The 26,140-nt window shown below is 45.9% G+C and overlaps 1 protein-coding gene across 1 annotated transcript in view; it reads right to left on the bottom strand.

Moving 5' to 3' along the window:
- Nucleotides 1–4,676: 4,676 nt before the first annotated feature.
- The window catches only part of SLCO3A1 (solute carrier organic anion transporter family member 3A1), a gene marked incomplete at its 5' end in the record, with an annotated part of 145,705 nt that continues 124,241 nt past the window's right edge, over nt 4,677–26,140 (bottom strand). Inside the window, 6 exons of the mRNA XM_082488629.1 lie at nt 4,677–5,223; nt 9,708–9,772; nt 12,922–13,097; nt 18,270–18,408; nt 19,295–19,493; nt 21,813–21,977. Coding sequence (XP_082344755.1) covers nt 4,844–5,223; nt 9,708–9,772; nt 12,922–13,097; nt 18,270–18,408; nt 19,295–19,493; nt 21,813–21,977 — 1,124 coding nt within the window. The 3' untranslated portion in view covers nt 4,677–4,843. The remainder of the gene's footprint in view (nt 5,224–9,707; nt 9,773–12,921; nt 13,098–18,269; nt 18,409–19,294; nt 19,494–21,812; nt 21,978–26,140) is intronic.

The raw sequence follows: 26,140 nt of genomic DNA, 5'->3' as shown, positions 1-26,140 counted from the left end.
CAGAAAAAGCGAGTGACAGCAGTAGCATGGGATGTTGGCAGAGGTGAACTCAGATTTAGGCGGGAAAAGCAACTCCTAAAGCAAACGGGAACAGGTCAGTATTATTGCTATATTCAGGGGTGCTCTGCCCTACGCCCAGAAAGCCTGTGAGCTTTGCAGGCATTAATCAGATCTGTAGAGAGAAGAACAACAAACCTGCTTCTGTCTGCAAAGATAGTTCACTTGAAATTAGGGGGATAGATGAGCATGGCTGTGCCTAAAGGCAGAGTGGGAATAAGTCTGGAAACCCTCGTGAATAAAGAAACAAAGCTGTTATCACATCAGACCAGTGAAGCATTTGCATATGTCTTTAATACTGACAATTCCCCATGTCACCTGCCAAGAGCGAAACAAACATCACACCAAGATTGTCCAAGTCTTAAGAAAATACTGAGCCCAAGACACTCAGCTGTGACAAACTCTCACATGGCAGCAACAACCGTGGCTGACTCGGGGGCTAAAGCTTCACAGCGCTGGTAGCCTTCAGGCTGTCTTGGGTTTGCTGTGGAGTGGAACTGCTGGTTACGAGACGGAGCCGTCTGTCCGTCTCCCAGGACCTTGTTTACTGAGAAAAAATGTGTGTCTGACTGAGACACAAAGGTAAACCTGAAGTACATTTCCTCCAACAGCAATCTGAGGAACACAAAACTGATGGGAATAGGAGGGACTCCAAATCTCATTCATTACCCTAATTTTTAATTTTTTTTTTTTTTCCCAAGAAAAAAATGCCAAGGCATCTCAGCCATTTGGAAATACTCCAATCACTTTCCAAATGTCTGCAGACCAACAGTTCAATTCTGAAGCATTTTGAAGCATAGCTAACTCAGCTAATTGAAGGTAATTCCTCTCTGCATCTTTCCCTTTTCACCTTCCCAGCAAGGTGAGACCCAACTGAGATTAATAATAGCAGCACTAAATAGTTCAGTGCATCTTGCAGGGGTATGGCAGTGTGAGGCCCCTGTTAGTTGAATTCCTAAGGAATGGAAGGTTCGTCTAGGTAATTCAAGTGATTGCGGTCCCACTATACATCCAAGATGTGCTGGGCAAAGTCAGAAAAATGTATGATTTCAATGTGTATAAAAAGAAGATTGTGAAAATGCATCCCCTTGTTGACAAGGATGCAAAGAAACCGATGGGACCGATGCAAGTGTCATCTGCACCAATTTTAGATTGGGGTCCCCTTCTGATGCCACTGGGGCGACGCCAAGGTGGCATCTGTGCAAGGGAAAGGACACCCCAACCTGAACTCATGCAAGGCAACTGGGCAATCCCATGGAGGCTGCTAGATCTCAAGTAGCTTATTTTTTTCAAACATCCCATTCCTTAGCAGACAGCCATGCAGGGAACACAGTGCTTGGAAATGTCAAAACAACATTTTTGCTGAGACTGAGGTCTCAACAAAACCCTGAATTTCAATGCCCCTGAATACGGAGAAAAAATTCCCGACATTGGATCTGGACTGCACAGCTCAGACCATGGCCCTGTTTCTGTTCCCAGGAATGGGCGTTTTTCTAACTCCATCCTCCTTCTTAAGTTTCCTGCACGGTTAAGGCAGTTGCGGGATGGAAGCGAAGTGCTGACAGGCGAAGGCCCATACTGCAATTTGGGAAGTGGAAGGATGTCTGAGACTCTTCATTCGTTGTTCTATAACAAAAGCTGGGTCGCAGGCAAAACTGGCTTCTGGGTTTGAAATCAGAAAAAAAACAAAGAGCCTGCTGGGATGGATGAAGGTTTTGGTCTGTGTGTCTTCTTTAAACTAAAGCTCTGTTCTTGAATCTGTACCAAAGCACTGACAGTAAAGCCCTTCATGATGCAGGCATCTGATACATCCTTAAAAAAAAAAAAAAAAAAGAGTGGGATGGGGAGAGAGCATTTCAAAAGTTGCATTTTTCAAACGAAATAAAACAACGATCATGCAGGAATTTGAAGTTACAGCTCAAAAAGAATGTAAGTAACCCCCTTCAACTGCATCTCCCAAACATACCAAGAGAAAAGATTAAATGAAAAAAAATAAACAAAACTAAAAATAAAAATGTTATGTGCCCTGGAATCCTCTTTCTGTAACTCCGGTCAAGCGGGACTTTTGACTGTACTGACAAACCTCAGCTCTTGAACACCGGGAGTTTGTTTTGCATCATGTCAGCGTGCTATTCTCCTTCACCTTGGACTTTCAGAGAGGAAAAAAAAAGAAATTGTGAAAGGGGTTATAGAATTTCAAGCAATCAGGCTTTTAGAAAGTTTCTATTCTGTGACATTTGTGGTCGAGTCTGAATGTGTGTGTATAGTATAAAATTATGAGCTAACATTTGAAAAGACAGCAGTCTAAGTAATAAATTTTCAGAATGAAGAGAACTGTACAGAATGATTTCAAAGGCTTATACTTGACAATTATACATATTTTATGAGACAGTTATGCACCCTGTGCCTTTTTTAAATTCATTGTTTTATGGATGCAGTATCTCTATTTTAGCAGACAGGATATACTAAACCCATCTAATGGTCTAAAAAGCATCATTTACCACTCAACATAACAATGGCACTGCATAGCTTAATAACTCTTTTTTTTCCTTAAACTCCTTCATTAATCAAGTGATTCTTCACATGGCTGAAAACCAAGAATCAAATATCTGCAGTTACAATATTTGTTGAGTATTTGGCACAGTGGAGTTTATTTGATACACCCCTTCTTTTTTTTATGCCCTTAGTGTTGCTGAACATATAATGCTGTGCATAAATTACAAACACACATGTAAAGTCAGTGACGTGGAAGCAGTTTGATACCCCACACCCATGTTTCAATGCCTAGACAAGAGCAAAGTCTGCTAAAGAGGTGTTGAACGTGAGTGGCAAGTTATCAACCCTCGGTAATTGTGCCTACTCTGGGGTGTCCACTGCCAGCAATGGACAAGGACTTGGGGAAGATCAGCCCCTCCGCCAGCTGCATGGAAGTGACGTCCAGCATTCGGTTCAACGCGTCAGGTTAATTCTCCAAACATCTGCAAGTTCACAACAGCTTCAAAATACAAACAAAAAAAAAAAAAAAAAAAAGGAGCTTTTTGATTATGATGCTAACCCTTAAAACCCTTCTGACATTTAGTCCATTGGAAATGGGTCTGGTTGCCGAGGAAAACTCATCAAACACAACCAATTTGTATTGCTTCCCAGCAGGAATGTTTTGGGAAAGAAAAAAAAAAAAAAAAAAAAAAAAAAAAGACAGGCACGCAAAATAAGCCTGACCCGATGCTTCTCGAAATCAGATGAAAGCTTCCCCATGACTTTTGCAGGCTTAGATAAAACCGCATTGCAAGAGCAAAGCCAAATCTGCTCCTGCGTGGGTGCCTCTTGAGGGTCCGAATGAAAATTTCAGAGGTGCTCAATGCTGGCCAGCCTCTGCTCCCATAACCCAGCCTTCCATAGGAACACTATTTGCACATCTAAGGGCAAAACGTGGCCTCCAGGAGGGGAGATTATTCCACCTTCCTCACACGGCTTCCACTGAAGTCAATGGAATTTCTCAGGTGAAAAAAAATATCAATTGTGAGGGTTGCAGGATTAAGGTCGGTATTCCTTTCATCTTGTACACACGCACGCGCACACTTACTTTAAAGAAAACATCCACCACACAATTTCTAGATTGCAAATTATATATATATATATATCTTTAAAAACTGGAGAGAACATAAACAGCCTCTCCATATATATATATGTATTCACTGAGTCACATAGAATATGAAAAAAACTATATTATGTAAATCATCATATTATCTATAATTCTCCAACTGACAATTGTTTTTCTAGAGACACAGTGCATTCGTTCTCTTTTTTAAAAACATATTATGTGTCTTCATTGGCTTGGTAGCATATTAGAATGAAGGCGTATGGATAAAAAACGCAGAGGATTAAACAAACCCCTTGAGTCACGTTATGTTTGGGTGAATTCAACAGGATCCTTCCCCAAACTAGCATAAATAAATCCTCCCTATGGAAAAGTGTCAGCGATTTAAGGGTTAACATAGATTTGAAAATAAGTTTTAAAAAAACCTTATTAGAGGACTACACAGACAAGTATTTGGAATTCATCCCCCTTTAAAAATGACAGCACGTTTGGCAAGTGTGAGCAAACGTCTTGAACTTTACTGGGTTTGAGGGATCTGAGCGCGGCTATTCACAGACAACCACACAGCTGCGATCTGCGAATAAGCCTCGGCAGGAAGGACTCGGATACCTCTGACAGCATTGCTCGCCACCTGGAAGGCTTCCAGCAGCTTTCAAGGTATTTATCGTGGACTCGTGGCTGGTGACAGAGTGTGACCGGTGAACAACTCCAGCACCGCTCCCTCTTTGCCGTCACAGAGCACAGCACCCAGACCGGCTAACCCTTCAGCCCGCGCTGCGGGGCTGCACGTATCCCTGGGGCCCCGTTTGCAACCCCAAAAGCCTATTCCGGCGTTGCTGTTATCACCTTGCTTTCTGCACGCCTCATGACCAAGCCTGTCCGTTTGCCGAGGTCTCCGATGAACCTCTGCAGATGCTCTTCTTGGAAGCTCGTACTGTCATCAAAGGGGCTGGTACCCAGCCACAGTGGCTCCCCGCTTCCTCCCATCACCCCGCAGGATTTCAAAAGTGATCCCGTTAAAAGATGCTGTTCTCAGGAATCCTGGCTGGGTCTGACTTTGAGAAAAAGACAAAAGTTTCCCGTGTCGCCGTTGTTGTTTCGCAGTTGTGTTTCTTCATTCTCGCTCTCTTCTTGGTTTTATTAAAAAGGACCCTTGTATTATTAATATAGTTCACCCCTCCACAGTCACTATAAAACAGACTCCATATTTTCACACCACTCATGATCTTCAAGGTTATAGATAAATTTTGTCCTATGTGGTTGATTTTGGGGCACCGAGTCCCGCCCCAGATTGTCTAGGGTGAGAGTAGAGGCAAAAAACTCACTAGTGCTGAGACCACCTTCGTGGTTCTTGATGTATCTTTTATAGTTTTTCCTCAAGCACTGCCAGGTGGTTGTATATAAGATGAATGCAAAAGACTTCAGGGCTATAGCAATACTAACGTACAGGTATCTATAGACCACGTTGTCATACAGCGCGCAGGCTCCTTGCTCGCCACAGAACGTGCTCCAGAACAGACATGTGGAGTCAATTCCAGCCCCAAAGATCAGTGGAGGTGGGATAAAACCTGTCAAAACAAGAGACAAATCATGCTTTTATGACCCTTATGATAAAGAGAGATGATGTGATTGCAATGAATGGAGAGAGGATACTTTATCAAGGTTAACAGTCCCAGCTGCAGCCTGTGATTCTAATTTTTTAAGTCCTAAATCAACCTAAACAAAGTCTGTGGATGACTTTTTAGCTTGGACTTCAACATCTACGGAAGAGATTCCTGCTGATATCAACAAGCAAGGAAGGATTTTACTCAAGTTTAAGTGGCTTTTATTAAGCTTCTCGTTTGCCTAATGAGACTGAGTGGAGGGGTAAATGAAAGAGGAGGAGGAGGGCAGGCTGGCAGCTTGCTCTCTGTTTAGGTATTGGTAATTCTGCACCCTGGGGAGTTCATCTGAAGGATGTCACAGGACTCCAGTTCAGAGCCTGAAATCACCTGTGGCACTGAGGTCTAGTTCTGGACCTTTCCCTGATACAGAAGAAGGTTTTCTCTGGGTCTAAGGAAAACAAACAATAGCCTCTCATAGATGCCAAAGATTAAATCTGAAAAGAAGGGAAATTTTCACTGCACCATTAAATGAAATATCACAGCAGGATTCTCCCACAGCCACTCCAGCTAACTACTGATGAGCGTTTCTCAATCATACTTTGCAGCAGAGCCGCAATATTAAAGCAAAGTAATCACTCCAATCTCATTTAACTAATAAAGACAATGTTTTTCTTCTCTGCTTTTCCCCATCCTACAGGGATATCGTAGAGGCCCCCCATTTCACATTACCCCGACGGTGGTTAGGACATCCACGTTCCAGCTTTGAGCACCCCCACCAGCACGCGTGCACCGAGCGTGCAGCACTCAGAAGAAAATGTGGATTTTCTACACGTGTAAACCTTTTCTCTTCCTTCTGCTATATTTATGGGGGGAGGCTGGAAGCGGATAAACCCTGGAAAAAAACCCTGTTCAATAAAATCATTGCTGCAGGTTAAGAGAGCAAGCACAGGATGGAATGGAATAGCAGCTGGGCACAACATCCCCTCAACAGGATCACTCCATTCATAGGTGCTGTGATGCCCGAGACTCTATAAATACATGCGTAGACAGACAGACACAAGGATTGCAGTTTCTAGACAGAAAAGTGTTTAATCTTGGATTCAGTTTCATCATTAACCTGGATTTCCACACGTAAAAAAGATATCTTCCTTCAGCTTGTCATGAACAAAGTAGTGACATTCAGGACATATATCCCAAGACTACAAATGAATTGGTTGTCTTCACTGTTCCCTGTGTTAAATGAGATCTCTTTATTTTATTTTGTCGATGTCTAAAGCTCTTCAGATTTTGTTTGATCTTCCTTATATGTTAATAGATGCAGGAGTTAAGAAAGGCTACATGGGCTTTTGGTACTCATCTTAACCAGTCATTAATAGCACAAATGTAATAAATAAAAACAGATGATACAAAAGCGAGACAATCTTAGTTAAAAACACTAGTCCCAGTCATCACATCTAAAAACCTGCTTATGTTCTGGAAAAAATGTCAGTGCCAGCTCCCTGTTTGTGATTTCAATGCCCGGAAATTCCAGACTGGGCTGGTTCTGCCTCTAAGCCAAAAGACGCTTGTTTTTTTTTTTTTTTTTTTCCCTTTTTTGAAACCTGTGGGCACATGCACATTCTACCTGGAATTTAAAATCTCAAGCCAAGATATTGTGCTGCTGAATGCAGTTTGCGTGCCCAGTGCTGCACTGGCGCTGGATGCCACCGAAGGGGGTAACGTCCAGACGTGGCAGTGACGGAGGAGGCAGGAGCCACACACTTTCTGGACTATGGGAAAACTGTATCTGGATCATAATTTTGAGGTGTGAGCCCCTACTTGTTACCATGCTGAGAGATTTTGATACAAAGGTCTGGAGTTGCACAGGCTGAACTTCAGAAAGAGCTATCATCCCCATCTGCTGGCTTCAGATGGCTTTCCAGGTTTTCAAGATAATTTGGCCTGGAAATTGCTCCTCATAAGACTTGAGGAAGGACCTGTTTTCACTCCAAAGCTACACCTATGTGAAAGCAGGAATGGATGTGGAAACCTTGAAGAAAAATATATGGAAAACCTTTAGCAACCAGTCAGTGTTTCAGGTCATTTTTATCAGAGGAGAGGACAAGAGACTCACAGAAGCAACTTGGTGCCTAGACCCTGTGAGACAAGGGAGTTGAGGGGTTGCACTGCAGATTGGGAAGTCCTTCTGCGAGAGAAACACTGTGTTTTTGTCACGTTGGAAGAAGAGAGGCAAACAACATGGACTCGTAGGAAAAACAAAAGCAAGTGCCCTGCTAAGTGGAGGCTTTGCTAGGATGCATGGTAGAACACCATCCAGAGAGGATGCGTCCGGGATCTTACAGCTCTAAAACTCTTTGCCGTTCCAGACATTTCCATTCCAAACCTTTGGCTCCAATGGCACTGCTTTACTCTCTTCTCTGAGAAACCGCAGTAGTGCCTTTATATGAAGACACCGTTACGCTGCCTTCTCACAGCACAATTCCTATGGAATAAGATAATACATCCAGGAGGATAACGGGTGAATTCAGTTGTGTTTCATGTTATTACAGTGAATATTAAAGAGATTCAATCATGTTTTACCTCTCACTGCAAAGTGCTGCAAAAATTTCTGCTATATATATATATTTCATTGCAGAAACTGTAGGGCTCTATAAAAAAGCTGCTTCTGTCTTAGTGAAATCTATTAGCTACGATTGCACCTCCGGGTCTCATACCTCCTATATTTAATACTCTCCTTTGGTTCAAGAAACAGCTATTATCACTCTCTTCTTAAGTCAAAGCTTAAAGGTGAACTGAAAAGCTTTTAAAATAAATCAGTAAAGCTATTCTCAAACCTCAGGTTGTTAAGGGCAAGATTTGGATACCCTTGCTCATATTGAAAAGTACCTCTCTCTTCGTTTTCTGCGGGTTCTAGCTACGTTGCCGATACGTTTCAGGATGTATCGTCTTATTTCATGGGAATTCCTTAGTGACAGAGCAACATATAAAGATTTGAGTTTAAATTCTTACTATGGCTTCTTTATTGGAAGGAAAAAAAAAAAAAGATCTATTCAACTTAAGCATACACGGCTGAGCCTGGTTTTAGAGGAATTCAAGATGCTACTATCTCAGGAGGCTTCTCTCTCTTGAGAAAAGAGATACAACCTCCCCCCTTAAGTACTTTTTTCCTTTGGAAACAACAGCCCACAGCCATCCCCCTCGTACCCTTGCCTGCTGACACTCCACGTTCGGCCCGCGAGAGCTGAAGACAGGCCAAAACCTGAGAGCAGCACCAACAGCTAAAGAAAATGCTGTCTTTGCAAAGCTGGAACCAGAGCTGACCCAGGTCAACCCCGAAGCTTCTCTCTGAGCTGTCTGAGCTCTGGATAAGATTACTTCACGGAGTTTTCTGTAGGACTGCAGCTACTTCACCAAAAGCAATGTAAATCTAATCGGCTTTATTGTAAACTGGTCTGGGACCACCCTTTCCCTTTCAGCTAATGGGGAATAAGGTGCTACAAAAAATAAGTAAATAAATGAGGTCACTTATTCAAAGCGACGTATGATACTGTTGGATTTTTGGTCCCATGCTTCCTAGTGTCTTGCTGTAGCCTGAGATGGCATTTTACTCTCCAGCTCATTTCTTTGAGACTTGGGGGGCATGCAGGGAAGGTACTGCCCATGCCCTGATGAAAAAAAAAAAAACAAACCAAACAAGTGAATTCCACCCCCACACCACACAGAAATCCCGTGCATGAGACGGACTCACACAATGATGGATCAGAGGATTTTTCCCTGAATCACTGAAATTAATGAGCTGAAATACAGGAGCTTTAAAATAGGAGCCACCTCTTCAAAAGGGGAAAAAAAAAACCTCCACCCAGAAACAAGAAGCAGGCAAACAACAACCTGGTGCGTTCCTTTTAATTCATACACGAGAAGTACGGACTGGTCCAGAGGAACAGCCGTATGCATTTTAATGGGATATTAACCCACAGGAGGATACAAGGACTCAGGCTGTCTCATTTTACTGTTTTCCTTTCCAAGAGACTCAAAGGATGGGACAAACACACCATGCAACGCAGGTCCTGTCCCTCAAAGGGGGAGGGAAATACATATCCCTCTACTTCAGCAATATGCAATACAGCAGTAATTTTGCAAGCTGCTGACGTGTTAATAACAGCTATAGAAGAGTAACTGGTTGCGTGGGACCATGGCAGAAACGGTCATTTCTCATGCAACACCGCATTTTCTTCCATTAGCACAATTCAAATGGCAGGAAAAGTGCCTTCAGGAGCCTTGACCTGATATCCTTCATCGAGAGGGCTCAGACCCCATTGTGTCAGACCCCACTCATGACAAACGCAGCACCGCATGGAGTAGAAATCAACTTTTTGCATGTTAAAAAATACAGTTTTCCGCGAGGGAGGAAAGGATGGGATCGAAGGACATGAAATTTTTATACCTACCTAGCAAACGGAGAAGCAGGAAAAGCACCCCCAAAGCATAAGACTTGAGTTCGGGGCTCACGGTTCTGGAGGGAGGAAGGAGGGAGGGAGAGAGTGAAATCGATTCTTGTTGTTCTGCTTTGATTAACACACCCTGTGGCCATTCTGTGCTGTCAGCCACGATGCCACCACCACCTCTTCAAAAAGTCATTAATGGGGTTTTTCTTCTCCCTTCGCCTGAACTGCCTACAGCCCCAAAAGTAATTGCGTCGGTGATAGGTTCAGGAATTTAGCTAAGTCATTAATAACAACAGCTAATCCTGTCGTTAGATGGGGAAAAATGAAATTCCCATCCCAGTACATCATCATTTACAAGCTCCCCATCACGCTTTCAAGGCTGCAGATGTTGAGAATTGGAGGGAGAGAAAACTTTTGGTTCTGAAACTTCCCCGACTGCTGGGAACAAGAGATGGGAGGGAGGATGAGGGACCGAAAGGTTCGGTCAGCCTGTTAAATCAGGACTCCCAGTGAGGAAGCGCTCAAGAAGACTACTTTTCATGGGCGTGATTTTAGCATGCAATTTTTTTTTTTTATGCTGGGAAGACAACAGTTGCACCGCCTTTTGCTACAAACGCAACCCACTCTATCGCGTCAGTGTTATCCTTCAAAGGTGCTTTAAAAAATAATTCATGGCTTTCTAATTTGCTTTGCTCAAGGATGCTACCGGCTAAAGTCATCCTCTTGGGGTAGGCTCAGCAAAGCCTTTAGAATTTCAGATATCATTAATTTGGTCCTAAGTCTTATAATAGCATTTTATTTCCCACGGTACATAAAGGCTGGGAAAGCAGGACAGTGATCCCCATATGACTAGATTCATCACACAGGGGAACTTTAAAGGCCTAAGCTGCCTCTTCCACTAGCTCCTTACAGAGGTCTGCAGGCAGCACTGCTCGTGGCATCCATGGTGGCAGCGGTGGACCTTCGTATAAACACATTGGAAGGGCATCAGACAATACCGATAAAACATCCAGAATCAGCAATAGGTTTTAAGTTAAGAAAAGACCATTCTGATCACCTGCCTTATGTCATGCGTTACACAGGCTGCTTAACACCATACCATGACTCCTGCATGACGCTTGTGACCCCTGGATGAATTTCAGCAGGGTTTTCAGGCAGACCCCCTGGCTCAATATAAAGCCTTTATGCCAGGAAGTATCTGCCCTTGGAAAAACGTTTCAGTGGTTAATGGCTTGGCTCAAATAGGACGCTACAGTTGGGTGGGAAATGAAGGAAACAGAAGGAGCATTAAAGTTTATTTTATGGAAAAAATAGATTATCATGTGAAATATTCACAGTGGGTTTTTAATCGGTGGTGGTGTCCTTTTTATTTAAGACCAAAGTGAATCCCCGTACCTTAGGGTGGATTAAAAGTTGCCACCTGGAGACATTTCCTTTTCTCACTGTCTACAGCAGAGAAGAAATGGCTTGCCTAGACAAGACATCTGATTTGTAGACACTGAAGTTCATTTTTAAATTAACCACAGGAGCTGCAGATGCCACTTGTCACTGCCATGGACACCAGGGACACACTCACACGCCAAAACTTTCTTTTAGCAATCCAAGATGGCAGTTGCAAGAGAACATGAGGTAGTCTACGGCGAAGCGCTCTTCCCTGTATATTTTAGTAGCTATCAGTGATTCTGAGGTGAGTGTAGTTACTAATTTGGATGTGAGAATTGTTTATTTCCTACAGCTGTGAACTGAATATTTTTAATATTCCCTTCACTTTTCTTATTCCCTTTGTATTCTTCTTCCTGGCTGGCGAATGGCTTATCTCATTTGAAGTCAACACCAAGACGTCTCCATTCAGGATCCTACAGGTGCTGGCAGCTCCCTTGAACAAAGAACTCTTGAAACTTCAAATTACTTTTGCCACAATATTTATCAGGAGAAATTTGATTTCCCTTTAGCTACTGTAGATGCAAAGAGAGAAACGAACTAGTAGGTGGAATATCTCATTTTGTATCCTGCAGGGAGACATGCCCTCACAGAGCTGTTCTGTCCAAGATCCACTCAAGAATGTGTTTCTAAAACAGACCTTATTGATTGAATTTTATTGGAATTTTCCAGGCAGCAGAATGGATCTGCTATTTATGCCTCTGGTTATTATTCTGAGTAAGTGACAGCCCGGACAGACAAGTAATTCTGGATAAACGTGGGCTTAGATATATACGTATATCATAAGGTGAAGTGTTCCATGTGTCTGGAAATAACACAAGGTCAGTTATTTGAATTAGCTACTTTTGCCCACCTATTCATGTTGGTTCAACTCAGAGATGTCCTTCAGACTTTCAAGTTCTTTCTGTTCTTGGACTTGGTCCAGGGTGAGAGAAGTTAAACTCTAGCCAGGGGGTTATTGACCAAAGCTAGCCTATGCTGCAGCCTTTCATTTTCCCACAGTTTCTATGATCTCCAGACCATCTCTAAAGGTATCTTACTAAGCCATTATGTGCTGTGAACATGGGGCTGCAATTCTGCCCCTTTCCTGATGCAGCTGTAACATCCTTACTGCTTGGACTGGAAACTGCACATCTGCATTCTCTTCCTATGCTAATCCCAGCCTTGGTAAGAACAAGCTTGCCACCCTTCTTTGCACCATCCCTGCAGGGATCTTCTCTGTGTGCCAGCCCAGTCCCTCCCCACTCCCTTTTTACCAAAACTGTACTTGAGCAATTCCCGTATTCTCTCTAGCAGGTCAATACTGTAGGCACTGAACTTGGTAGGGCCATGCCATGGACGAACCAGGTGCTACCAACAGAAATAGTGGCTTAGAGAGGCACTGATTTAATTAACGCTTGAAACAACCGGGGCTGAAATTCAGGCAGGACAGCTCGGGCTTTCACTCCTGCCTGCATGTAAAGGCAGTACCGTAGGAGAAAGCCTGTGCCCATAGCTCCTCATTTGCTGAGGAGGTTCAAAATCTTTTGAAAATATGGGCAGCTCTTTCAAGGTGTCTCCACCAGAGAGTGCTCAGTCAAAGGAGGGTTTTCTGATGCACTGAACCAAAAAGTCATTGATACGGGGACACTCAGCCAAAATGGCAGAGGCCGGGAGCTGTGTGGGACCCTCGGCTCCCTGCAGCTCCCAGCGGTACCCCATGGTCCCCCCCAGCCCTACTTCCACCCCAAGAGCAGCCCCCAATGAGCTCATCGCATCCTCCCGGCAGCGGTCCTACCTGATGAGTATGATGACTGATGGTGTCTGCGCCATGGCCCCGATCATGCTGCAAACACACATCACGCAGAGGAATGTCAAGAAGGCCTCTTCGCAGCCGGGACTGGGGCATTTGCCGGGAACGACGGTGGCATTTTCGGCAGGGACCGAGGTGAGGCACGAACAGCCACTGAGGTTCTGCGGAGGAGCACAGGGGTTTAGGGGAAGCAGGAGCCGCGGTCCCCACCACCTGCCCTCAGCGATGAGGGCTTGCCAACAGCAACTCTACATCCTCTAATGGTCAATTAAGTAACTCCTATGTGCTTATCTGAGGGGGGTTTGGGAAGGATTTCAGAAGCACGGCAGCTCTGATGCATGCTACCAGCAAGCGAAAGATGTCCCTTGGCTTGTTTCTTTTCTTCTGCTCCTTTCAAGTCTCTCCCATAAATGTCACTGCGACAAAATTATTACCAAGTTATACCCCTTTGGAGGAGAATAAAGAAACGATCTGTGTCCCTGTGACAAGGAAGCTCCCCAAATTACGGTTCTAATTACTTTGTTATTTACCTCCATCCTCTTGGCTGTTGCAATTAAACCGAAGTACATTAAAAGCCGGCAAATCTGCAGCCCTGTTGTTGACTGTGGGTTCGGTGCCTGCTTCCAGCACCCTAAATGCCGGGAAGGAGCCACCCACGATGGGTGCTGCGGCTCACCAAGAGCTGAACTATCACAGCTGAACTGCCAGCACAGACACTGCTGGACTCAAGTGCACTACGAAGCTAATAAATGACATCTGGTTCAGAGGGATTTGTGTTGAGCTAAAAGCTGAAGTCAGGCGAGATAAACTTTATCAATATGTGATCAGAAGGAGGGCGAAATGACTGCATTTTTCTTTGATCTCTCCAGCAAGTGCAGGATGTGAAAAGGAGCTTTGTTTGCCAGTCACAGATTTAGGGTTTGTTTTTTTTTTTTCTTATTTTCAACTCACCCTCCTGGATTTCTGAGTGGGGGATGTAAGTGCAATTAAGGCGCACAATACTACCAAGAAATCCCTTAACGAATACAGAACGAAACGATCATAAATGATTCATGGCTTGTCTTCATCAGCCCGCTGGGTTTGCAGGTCACATGTTTGTAAGAGGAGTAACGCCATAAAATAAAACATATTGAAAAACAGCTAAATCTCCTCCCCTTCCCCACTACCACGTTCAAGCAGAAATTCCTTTGCTTTTCTGCTGGGGTCCCCTTAGGACCACACAAAAGCACGCTTTCTGGTCCACTGCCTCCAAAGATAAGGATCCGCAGGGATACTACTCCAGCCTTTCTGACACCAATCTTTCTTCTGCATAGGAGTCAAATGATTTTCTTCCAAGTAAGTGCACAGAGGGCAAGAGGGACCGCAGTGCAGAACTCCAGGAGAGCTGGAGTAGACATGCAGGTGCCTTTCTGGCTGGCGAGCAATAATTAACATAACAAATTCCTGTGCTCTGAGTTAGAAGCTGCCACCTGAAGGCTTCGAGATGGTGACAATTAGCACCACTGCAGTGGTGTTTGCAGAGAGACAACAGGAATTTGTAGTTCCTGGCTCTTACTGCAGCGCGTTGCTAGCAACCAGCCTGGACACAGCCCTGTGGATTAAAACCCATCTAAGTCCAGGAAAGTACATACCTGCATGGAAATATCCTGGGACAAAACTCCCATCATGGCAAACACGCAGAACTGGCTGCTTATTTCCCATGGGCTCTCATCAGTGGAGGGAAAGTACCCATTTCTGGCAACGGTGGGGCAAATTCTCCTCCCATTGGTGTGATTTTTTTTACAAACCAGGAGGCAGGTCCCTACCTCCGTTGCCTGAAAATCTGCCCCTCAATCCTCTTTTTCGACCATTTTGCGCCACGGTGCTAACCCAAAGCAGTGTGAGCAGTTTGTACCAACTACACCTGCTTGCTTAGGGCTGCACCTCATCCTTACCTGACAGATTTTTGATCTTTTATTACTGACACGTTATACAACTCCCAGACATCAAACAAGGAAACATCAAAGATGGAGTTTTACCTATGTCGTGTGGAGAGGCAAATTTTGTTACCTGTGCTAACTTGCTACAGATTCCCTTTTTTTGCATCCCCACCGCATGCAACCACACGTTATCGCAGCCTTCTGCTGCCCAGCAGCTTGCACTGCCAGATTTTCTGGGTGCATGTGAAGCTGCACAGATGCAGAGTTTGCACCTTTAACAGCATCCTGAGTCTGGGGTAACTATCTATGCAGATTACTCATGTTTTTAATTGCTTGTTTCTTTAAACCCTGGCTCTGACAGGGAAGGGACAGGCTGGTACTTCAGCGTAAAGCCGTGAGATGCCAGCATGGAAATGCCAGCCTGGAATTCACGTGTCTCCAGCCAAAAGGGTGAGAGAAGCAATGGCATCCAACAAACAAGATGCATGGTCAAAGGCTTCGTACGCAAGGGCCACTCCCAGGAATGGCTTGAAAGAGAAATTCCCGAGGGTGCCAGAGCTCTGCCTATCAGCACCGATACTCCGACGGCTTTTTGGACAGGTGCAGCTCTGCAACCAGGTCAGTAAAAGAGAAGAAATGAAAAAGAAAAAACAAACTGAGCTATACATTGCTTTTAGAAATTGTTCACAGAGGAAATGTGGAGAGAGGCAGTCAGAAACATCCAATGCAGTAAAGTTAAATAAAGCATTCAGAGAATTTTATGTCCCAGTAAAAAGCAACCCTTGGCTCATCACAAGCATATAACATTCACAAGACCCTCTAGACAGGTCATTACCTGGATTATGGGTTTAAAACCTGGTTTGGCAATTTGGCTTTGCCTCAGGGCCATTGCATGGCCAAACTGGTCCATAATTCTTGATAATGCCCTTTCCAGAGGATGCTATTGCTTCACTAATTTGTGTTCAAAATGTTACTGGAAAAAACCCACAAAACAAGACGATGAAAAGAACCCCAAGATGATGACGAAAAGGAACAATAAGAAAGAATGAGTAAGAGAGAGGGTGAGGGAGAGCACGGTTTTTGCTCAGAGGTTTGCTCTTGTAGAGCATGAGGTCAGGCAGCGGCTGACTGAAGGGGCAGAGCTGAATTTTCATTACCGCGCTCCTCCAGAGGAGCCAGAGTTTTGCCCTGAACCACCCAGGGAGGAGGTCTCTCCTGCACTCCAGCCACAGACTGCACCGGCTGTACTCTTGCTAAGGGCTCGGTGAACCGGCGAGAGACACTGTTCTGTGTGCCCTGTACAAGCTGGCTTCTTGTTAAAATGATCCTGTGCTGCCCCAGGTGTTGACTTGTCTCTTGTTGGGAGGAGAAGGAGGAAGAGGGCAGGAGGTTACACCTTTGCATGTGCCGCACATTCGTGGAGTCCCTACGCTGAAAGCACCTTGGAACTGTGGTATTTCAAAGGGATGCCTACGTCTCCGAGGGTGGAGTAGGAACTGAGGAGAGAGAAGGTTTAAGCAGGACGAGCTCCCAGGTCATCTGGGCAGTGAGGCTACACTTGCTAGCAGTGAGCTTGTACCGCTGCTCACCGGCACTCGCAGGCGGTTTGTCTCTTTAGGGCAGGAAGAGAGGTTTGATGTCTCCTCAAAAAGGAAGGATGAAGCCATGGAGGGATAATTGCCTGTGGTAAGCACTGATGTCCCTACAGCCATGAACGGTCACTGCGACCAAGGTGACCTCCCATGGGCTCCTCAAAGGCAGTGTGGCAGCGGTCACCATGCCTGGCACGGCCCCGGGTAGGGAGCAAGGACCGCAGGAACCCCAACAGTTCCCACCCACAGGAGCGGCAGGCACTAGTTTTCAGTGTAACCCAGAAGACATTAGCATTTCAGCAGCAAAAAATAGAAAAGCAGGCTTTTAAGACATTGTTAAAAATTCCCCACATCTTCTTTACACAGAGATGGTTTGGTTTTAAAGAATTTTCTAAATGAAATAAACTCTTAGATACGGAGAACTGAATAATGCAGAATGTCTTTGGATGGAGCCTCTGCTCCCTTTACAACTGCTCTTGCTGCTGCTTCAGAGCAAGGCAGGGAAAGAGAGAGAAGCAAGAGGAGTGACGGAAAGCTTAAACAAGGGTGAATAAGCCCAGGATCCAGTCACATGTGTCTAGGAACCAGATTCGGGAAGAGCACAAGAGGAAAAAGAGTAAAAGGATTGGGCAGGGCAAACACGGGCAGGTGGAGAAGCGGTGGGATAAGCTGCTGCAGAAGAGAAGTTGGTCCCACAGCCTGGGCAAGCGAGGTCTCGTGGAGGATCTGAATTCTGCCAGTGGACAACTGCACAGATCTCCTCTCATGTTCCTTGCTTCCATGCTGAGGTGAAAGACCAGAGGAGGAGGAAGAGGATGGGAAATCCCATTCAACAAGGTTCAACAAGGCCAAGTGTCGGGTCCTGCACTTGGGTCACAACAACCCCATGCAGTGCTACAGACCGGGGGTGGAATGGCTCGAAAGCTGCCTGGCAGAAAAGGACCTGGGGGTGTTGGTGGACAACCGGCTGAGCATGAGCCAGCAGTGTGCCCAGGCAGCCAAGGCCAACACCATCCTGGCCTGCATCAGGAATAGTGTGGTGAGCCGGACTAGGGAAGTAATCATCCCCCTGTACTCGGCACTGGTGAGGCCTCACCTCGAGTACTGTGTTCAGTTTTGGGCCCCTCACTACAAGAAGGACATTGAGGTGTTGGAGCGTGTCCAGAGAAGGGCTACAAAGCTGGTGAAGGGTCTGGAGGACAAACCTTATGAGGAACGACTGAGGGATCTGGGGTTGTTTAGCCTGGAGAAGAGGAGGCTGAGGGGAGACCTTATCACCCTCTACAACTACCTGAAAGGAGGTTTTAGAGAGATGGGAGCTGACCTCTTCTCCCTGGCGACAAGTGATAGGACAAGAGGAAACGGGTTCAAGTTATGTCAGGGAAGGTTTAGATTGGATATTAGGAAGCATTTTTTCACTGAAAGGGTTATTAAACATTGGAATAAGCTGCCCAGAGAGGTGGTGGATTCACCATCCCTGGAGGTGTTTAAGAAAAGGGTAGATGAGGTGCTTAGGGACATGGTTTAGAAGTGGTGGTGTTTTTATCAGGGTAGGTTAATGGTTGGACTTGATGATCTTAAAGGTCCCTTCCAACCTCACTGATTCTATGATTCTATGATTCTATGATTCTGCTCTGTGGGTGACCCTGGCAGAGTGAAAAACGCCAGTGGCTCAGGCCAATCTAAGGTATGAGGTTAGTTTTCGGGGGTATAACCACTGTGGGCTGTAAATGAGCTATTCTACCAGATACACGCTAACCTCACTCGCTCGCGCTCGCAGAATCATTCCTACAGGCGAGAGGTCCCCGGGAAAGGCACTCACCGTGCTGCTGCAGCCAGCAAAGCAGGCAGATAAGTACGTGACCCCGTCTGCCCCACACACTGGAGTGAAGGAATCAGTTTGGCATTCACAGTTGTTATTGCAGGGGGAATATGGGTCCAGAGATGAGGTTGGAGTTGAGCTGTAAGAGAAAGAGAAACAATATCAGCCACCAGTGTAAGGACAGCAGCCAGCTTTTCCAATCAGCGCCACACAAAGATGGCTTTGGAGGGTGTTAGTGAAGGCAAACAAATCACAAAAAGCAGCGGGCAGGCTTTCTGGGTCCCAGCTTGAAGAAATCCAGGCTACAGCCTCTCCTTGGGGACAGAAATGCCACTATCCTTCTGCAATGGGGAATCTAATGGGAAGTCTGGGCTGCCTTGTTTCCCCAAGGAAATCCAAAGACGTGCCAGGGGAGATTGAGCTGTTTTTTCCCAGAACAGTAACTGTGAGGAGCTGAGAGCCGTCATCTTCAAAAAGATCGCCACTGCATACTGAGGAGCACCAGAAAAGAAAATACAAAGTAACTCTCTTCAAGTCCTGTGAATGCTACAGGGCACCGCACGCCTCATTTCTCCCATCAAAATGGGCCCGGAGCCACGCGTACTCTCTCCTCACCGTATCTGAATTTCCAGGCATCTAAAACCTGGTTCTACAAATTCCCCTCAGGCGCTTAAATAAATGTACAAAGCAGTGCATGTCCCTCGCTGCCAGGAGAAACCAGATGGTGCAGCAGGCCCCAACGCTATGTAGGTGGCCACGGGTGCAGAATCAGGCCTGGCACCTTTCAATTCAGTTTGACCGATTTTAGTAAAATTCTCTTGTCAGCTGCAGGTACTCGACTCTCACAGCAGTGAGTGGCATGAACACATCCCAAACTAAGAGCCCTATATGACATCGCGTTCTATGTTCTTGCTCTACATGGCTACTAAGGGCCAGCGCTGCCTGAAGGCTGCCTGTCGAGGACAATAATACGGCATTTATGGTGGTAAGGCTGCGTGAGACCCTGCAACTCTCTGGGGACTCACTTGTTTCCATAGGGAACAGTAACCCCTGCCACAGGTCCTGTGTCGCATCCCAGGAACAGGAAAGACACGTAGCAAGCTGTGGACACCAGGTTCACCAGCATGGCCATCCTGATGGCTCCCAGAGCAGACAGGCTGAGCTTCTTCACCAAGAGGCCACCCAGGAATATGCCCAGACACGCACATGGGATTGCTGTCATCCCTGCAAGAGGAAAAATAGGTTAGCAGGAAGTGTGAGCGAGGCTCAGCGAACCACACCATTACAGCTTTTTTTACTTTCCAGCAGAGAGATCTGTGCGCTAGTGTGGGGAAACCTTCTAATGACCAACTGCTGGAGTAGCACCAAGCCGAGGTTGCCCAAAAAGTGAGGAATGGATGCAAACAGGTATGCTACTTTGCACAGAGGAACCAGGGTTTCCTTCCAGTTCTCGTTCGTATTGGAGGGAGATGCCAAAATTGCTGAGGCTGACCCACTCTAACCTAAACAGCGGTACCTCTAACGCTTCCTGCAACAGTTCACAGACAAATAAAGTGAAGAATTTTCTAAGGTATCTAGAGGCTTTGGATGAGCCCTGCTTGGTATACTTCACAGCAGTCTGATCTTCAGAGATTAGGCAATAGTTGCATTTGAAAACACGAAGCCTCTCTTAGAGAATCTTCCAAAACTGTGAGATGCAAAATCACTGCCAGAAGTGACTCGCTTTCCAGGCACAGAAAGGCATCATCACACTAAGCTTGTCTGGGTTCCCCTTTATGCCGTTGATGCCAGTTACACGCCAGACCTTACCTACCTGGGCTAAGCTTAGAAGCGCATCCAAATCCTGGCATTTCTGGACTCCCACAAACGCCATGTGGGAAATCCGGTAGCAACTTTGTTTAAATTAAACAAGTTGTTGTGAGGACCACAGAGGTATCAAAGCCTCCTTTCCCGCTACTAGTCAGAAGCAGGACGTGCTCAGGCAAATGGGTGATACCCTCTTTGCTGACCATCCAGCCATACTCACATGCTGACTGGCCAGCATCCCTCACTAAACAGTGTAGTGGTTTGCCTTCTCCCCGTGGGTCAACAGTGAAGTTGCTTTCCTTTAACTTTCAGGAAAGATGGAAGAGCCTAAGATCTTTGGGACCTCTGTCCTTCTGTCAAATCCTATTAAAATTCACCAGTGAGTTCCTGTGAGGGACGCAAGACTGCTTGCAGGGGATTGTTTCTGCAGGGGATTGTTTCTTTTGGAAAACCAGGCCAAAACCAGAAGATATCAATAACTGTCAGGAGAGCAGCTTGCAAGCTCCTTATTTTGATATTAAGATCCACCCACTTCATGATGTCCCAGTTTTTGACAGATCACTGCCAGCTGCCCATCTGGCGAGCTGTGGTTGCAGATCACACAAGATCAACTTGCAGATATTTTAACTGGGTGCTGCCGAGAGAACGGCTGTCAAACAAATTGCTGGGCCTGCTTGGGAATGGGTATCAGGAGAAAATAAATTAAGATCCTACTTGTGCATAAGTGTCCTGACAGGGAACGAATGAACGTTGAGAAATAAATATATGGGAAACCGCAGCAGCATAGCATGGGTCAGAGAGAAGGGGCATTTGAAAGACAACCATAGAATCATAGCATGGTTTAGGTTGGAAGGGACCTTGAAGGTCATCGAATTCCAAACCCCTGGGCAGAGACACCTCCCACAAGACCAGATTGCTGAAAGCCCCATCCAGCCTGGCCTTAAACACCTCCAGGGATGGAGGTGTGCCTTACCACCCTCAAAGTGAAAAATTTCTTCCTAATATGTAATCTAAATCTACCTTCTTCCAGTTTTAAGCCATTCCCCCTCATCCTATCACTACATGCCCTTGTAAAATGTCCTTCCCCATCTCTCCTGTAGGGCCCCTTTAGGTACTGAAAGGCCACTATAAGGTCTCCCTGGAGCCTTCTCTTCTCCAGGCTGAACAACCCCAACTCTCTCAGCCTGTCAACCAAGCTGCACTAACTCAGGTATTTGAACTGATGATTGCAATCCTGTCATTTCCAGTCCAAGGGGAAAGGAGGGACTAGCAGGAGAAATTGGGCTTCCTAAACCAAATGGAGATGGGCTGGAGAACTCTGGGATACCTGAACCATGAGACCAGTGGTTTAATGGACAGCCCTGTCTCTTGGTGAGCAACTGCAGTCTTGGGCAACCAAACGACCTAGTTTGGCTGGAATTTCTGCTGTACTTCAGGGCCATCACAGACTCTCACACCCTGACTTCTCCCACAACAGGCTCGGCTACAGGGGGATGACTGCAGTGGGCTGCAGTGGAGAGCGCAGTCAAGGAGGAAAGACACTGGAGGTCTGCTCTGGGCTTTGCAGCCAAGGCACAGCTGGAGCCCAGCCCTCCCTCTCACAGAGACATTTCTAGATGTTGGGCAAGTCACTTTTTGGGCAGCCTAACCAGTGTGACTGGTTGTAGCTACCAGCCCTGCTGAACACTTTTAAATGCCTTTGGGTGCTGGAGATTTGGTGGCCCTGCGGTTACTCACCCAGGAGCTGGTTGGCAGATGAGGTGGTGAGGTTGAACTGCTGCTCCAGGTACTTTCCCAGGAAGGCGGCGAAGCCAGCCACCACCGCGATCTCCATGCAGGCTGCCAGGATGATACAGGTGAAGACGGGATTGGAGAGCAAGTGCTTAGTTACTTTGGGGATCACTGGAAGAGAGAAAAAAGGGAGAGGTGTTTTTGTGAAGGCTCTACTCGAGGTGCTGGAGGTGCCTTGCTGCTCTCCTGCTGGACAAACTCACTTCAAATCAGGAGTGATTTTCTGTTCTGCACAGACAAGCTGGTTGAAATGCGGCAACACCAGAACAAAATGAAATACCAGAATAGTCATCGAAAGATGCAGATACCAGGAAGGTGCAAAAAGAAGTCACCTGTTATGTTTACATCTTACAGATGATTTTGAAATTTTGAAGGATGAGTGTTTTCCAGTATTGCTTTTTCTTCCCCCATAGGGAAGTCAATCAAAGCCTCTTTTTCCTTCTCCTTTCCCAGCCTGCTCCCCATGAACAATGCTGAGCCAGCCGATGGGTGTCATGAGCACTATACTCAGCACCGCACAAATTCTTGCAAGCTTTGAGACACAAGCTAACCCAGCGCACGCTTGGCCTTTCCTTCTCCTGCCATCCAGATCTGCTTCATTTTCATATTCCCACGTAACACTGGCTGAGTGACACCTCCTTGCAGCACATCTGGGGGCAAGCTGAAATTCTCCTGCTTAGCCTTGGGCCACAGCCACCCATGGGCATAAAGGACCTCATGCCTGGGACAGGCATGTTAGCCTGTGTGTTCCCATAGCCCAGAGCTTCACCAGCCAAGCAATGCCTTCTGTGCTGACCCTACCAGCTTTGGTGGCTGCAAGGGTGGAAGAGGACACGCTGAGCACACAATTGCTTTAGTTTCATGATCCCTTCACTCCTCCCCCCCAAATCATTAGCGTCCAGAGCCTTCTTCTTCAAGCCCATCTCTATTTCCGATAAGCAAACACGAGTTACCTTACAAAGGGAAATCTGGCTAATGAATCAGATAGCACATTTTCTACTTCAGCGAACATTTTAATTATTGCCGAGATAACACAGCTTGAAGAGGAGAGCATCCCAGTACAGAAGAGAGCCTTGCTTTGTCTCAATACCTGATGACTAATTTCTCCCTGAATTAAATGTGAAAATCATTAAGTTTGAAAATTACCTCGCTGAAGTGTAGTGAAGCCTCAATGGAACCCTATTTGCATTTTGAAAATCCATCCCCCACATCCCCTATGGTGTACCAGGGTCTGGCAGATGACAGGTTTCTCTGGTGTTGGCTTCTTTTTTCCCTTATGTTTTTTTTTTTGGTGCAAAATCTAATTGCATTGGCCTCAGCAAGTGAATGCACAGCTCTTTGTCAGGTTCTACTTGGGTCCCTTTGGTTCTTTTTTTGGGGGGTGAGGATTATAATTAGGTTTGATTTAACCTTCTTGGAAGGGGCCACTCCACAGCTTCTGGTCTCTTTATATCCCAAATGTATAAAATTCTTGCTTCCTGAGGATTTGCTGGATAATGAAGGTGCAGGAGGCATAGTATTTTTTAGTAGAACAGGGAAAAAAAAGAAAAAGAAAAAAAATACTGCGAGGGAGGAATGGGGGTGGGGGGATTCAGATGTGGATATAGATCTCAGAAGCCACCTGCTGCCTCCTTCAGTTCTTTGGTGGCCACCTACAGAATTTCCCCTTCTTGCCAGGAAAAGGAGGGAAAATGCAAAGGTCGACTTGGCAGCGCTGAGCTCGAAAAGCCATATTTAAGGTATTAATGCCTGTTGTGCCTCTGGAGTTCAGTTTGTTCAAGATTAATTGATTCCTTGAGATGTAGCTTTGTGCCAATTCAAACGCAAAGAGACAAAGGTCTACCTCTAACTTTACCCACCAAATAACAATAATGACAGTCTGTCTTTTGCAGAAGGGAGTTAAAGATTATGGACATTTATTTCTGAAGTTGGCAAGGCTGGTACCCAATCAGCATGCATTACCAAGGTCAAAATCTATCCTTTGTACTTGGGGATGGACAGCAAAAATTTTGAAGTTATCGCACTATCTCACACAGGAGAGGAAGCCTTTGTGATATGTCTTGCCTGGCAGCGTTGGGCTACGAGTCCTATCACTTCGTCGTTGCTTCTCCTCCCTGTGTGTCCAGATGTGAGTCTTCTGGGACAGATCCTGTCCTCCACCGCATGTTTGACCACCGTCTACTGCAACAGGGCTCTGTACCAGCTAGAGGGTATAACATCAAACCCAGTGCAAAGAGTGCAGAAGCAATGCAGGCAGTGCCTGGCAGCCTCCACCATCTTCTCAGCCAGGGCCAGCTCATTCCCTTTCATTTTCTAAGGGAAATGACAGGAGGCTCCCCATAGAAATGAATATCCTTTCATCTTGCTACTGCTACCCGTTAAGATGAATCATTTGACACCTGCTGCTGCCTTATCTGTCTCACTTCTTGGGGTGAAATACCTCTGGGAACAAGATTAAAAGTCAGCAGTGAAGTTTAAAAGTCTCTCAATAGACTAGAGTGACGTGCTTTCAGCTGCCTGGCATATGGTGCTGGTTATGAAGGGGGAATGCAGAATGTCTGATGGGGGACAGTAAAGCCCTGGGGAACGCAAAAGCTAAGCCTGGAGCTTCTTCACTGGAGCCGATCCCAGCAAGAGTCATGATAAATGTTACCCTGCACCTTGCTGGCCCAAAGGTTAGCCGAACACTTTTGTAGCAGCACTTTGGAGCTATAAATGTGATGTTGAAGCCCATTCGCCAAATGGGAAAAGGGAAAGGTCTTTTGGATTCAAAAGAGTCTCAAAAACCTACTCGGAGAACCCACGAGCTGTATCAGACACGGCACAGAAAGACTCATCCTCCCACACTCAGAAGGACCAGCTCATTTAACATCCTTATCCCAATGCACCCGATACGCTGCAGAAACGACGGCAGAACAGCGATTCTCACTGCCATGGCAAGATACACTGAGAAGAACAAGAAACCTCAGCCTCTTTTCACTGCTGAAGGACTTAATACCCAACTCTTCAGACCGTCCACATGCAGCGTTGGTCACAGGATCACCCATAGGTTGGAAGGGCCCCAGGAGGATGTCCCAAAGCTCCCCAACGCCCTTTCCAATTCCTCAACTTAGCACCTTTGAACACCCCAAGCAACGCCCTGGCCGAGGCATCAAGCACCCTCCCTATCTCCTGCTGTGGGCATTTGCGGGTGACAGACCACGGGCTTGACAAGCAAACACACTCACGTACACCAAGTAGCTTTGATTTGTCACTAAACATCGGGGAGTACCGGGGATAATTGGCAACCTCATTACATGAGGTTTAACTACTCTCCAGAAACGACAAACTATAATCATCACGTTGGTGCTTGAAATGAATTGTTTGGAACGTTACAATCACCAAGGCCCCTTTTTCCAGTTGGAGCACCCTACAGAGACATGTTTTCAATTTGCAGTAAAGATGAGGAACACAGAAAGCAAAGTAATAAATTAGAGGCAGGTTTACAGCCCAGTCCACCTAGGACAGTGTGGCGAGGGAAAGGTGTAATGTAGCGTCGAACCAAAATACTACTTTCTAATAGCAACGTAGGCAGCAAGCCTCAGATCTGAATAGAAAACAAAAGGCAAAATCTCTATCTGGCTTGAGGAATAAGAGCTGAAGAAAATAGTTCAGGCGGCAAGAAGAAAATACCTCCCGGAAAGAGGCAGCTCCTATAAAAGAGAAGATGGAGTAAGGCAAGAGGCGCTGAAGATCTCTCAGGTGAGTTTAATATGCTGAAGTCCACGTGGGTTTGGCAAAATTAGTATCACAAAAGATATGAAGGAAAAGGATGACACCGATGTCAAAAAGGCTTCTTGACAGATACAAGCTTGAAGCAACCGTGATGTTCTCATGCATGGAAAGCAGGCCCCTCTAGTCTATCAGCTTACCTCCAGCAACCACCTTTGCTCAACTTCAGAGAGGGACATAAACCTCCCTCGCTCGTGTCATGGAGGTCATGGCAAAGCACTGCTTCTTTTCGGAGACAGACACACCCTGCTTGACCTCAGCTGCTTCTCAGCTTCTGCCCTGAAGCGTGCAGGCTGAAGGCCTTTCTGAATTAATCAAAGCTTCTGATAAAAAGGACGCTGGCTTTGAAACAGCCAAGAAGAACCTGCCAACAAAGCCCACACCCTCAAGAAATCCAAGCCAAAGGAAACTTGGAGACTGACAGGACCTGATGTGGGGCCTTTTATGATCACCCACCATCCCCTTACCTAAGATGAGGATTTCTCAGCAAGTCTTTCAGATGT

The sequence above is a fragment of the Vanellus vanellus genome (assembly GCF_965231255.1).
Source record: "Vanellus vanellus genome assembly, chromosome: 11".
In the NCBI taxonomy this organism is placed as follows: Eukaryota; Metazoa; Chordata; class Aves; order Charadriiformes; family Charadriidae; genus Vanellus; species Vanellus vanellus.
This window is presented reverse-complemented; position numbering and strand designations above follow the sequence as displayed.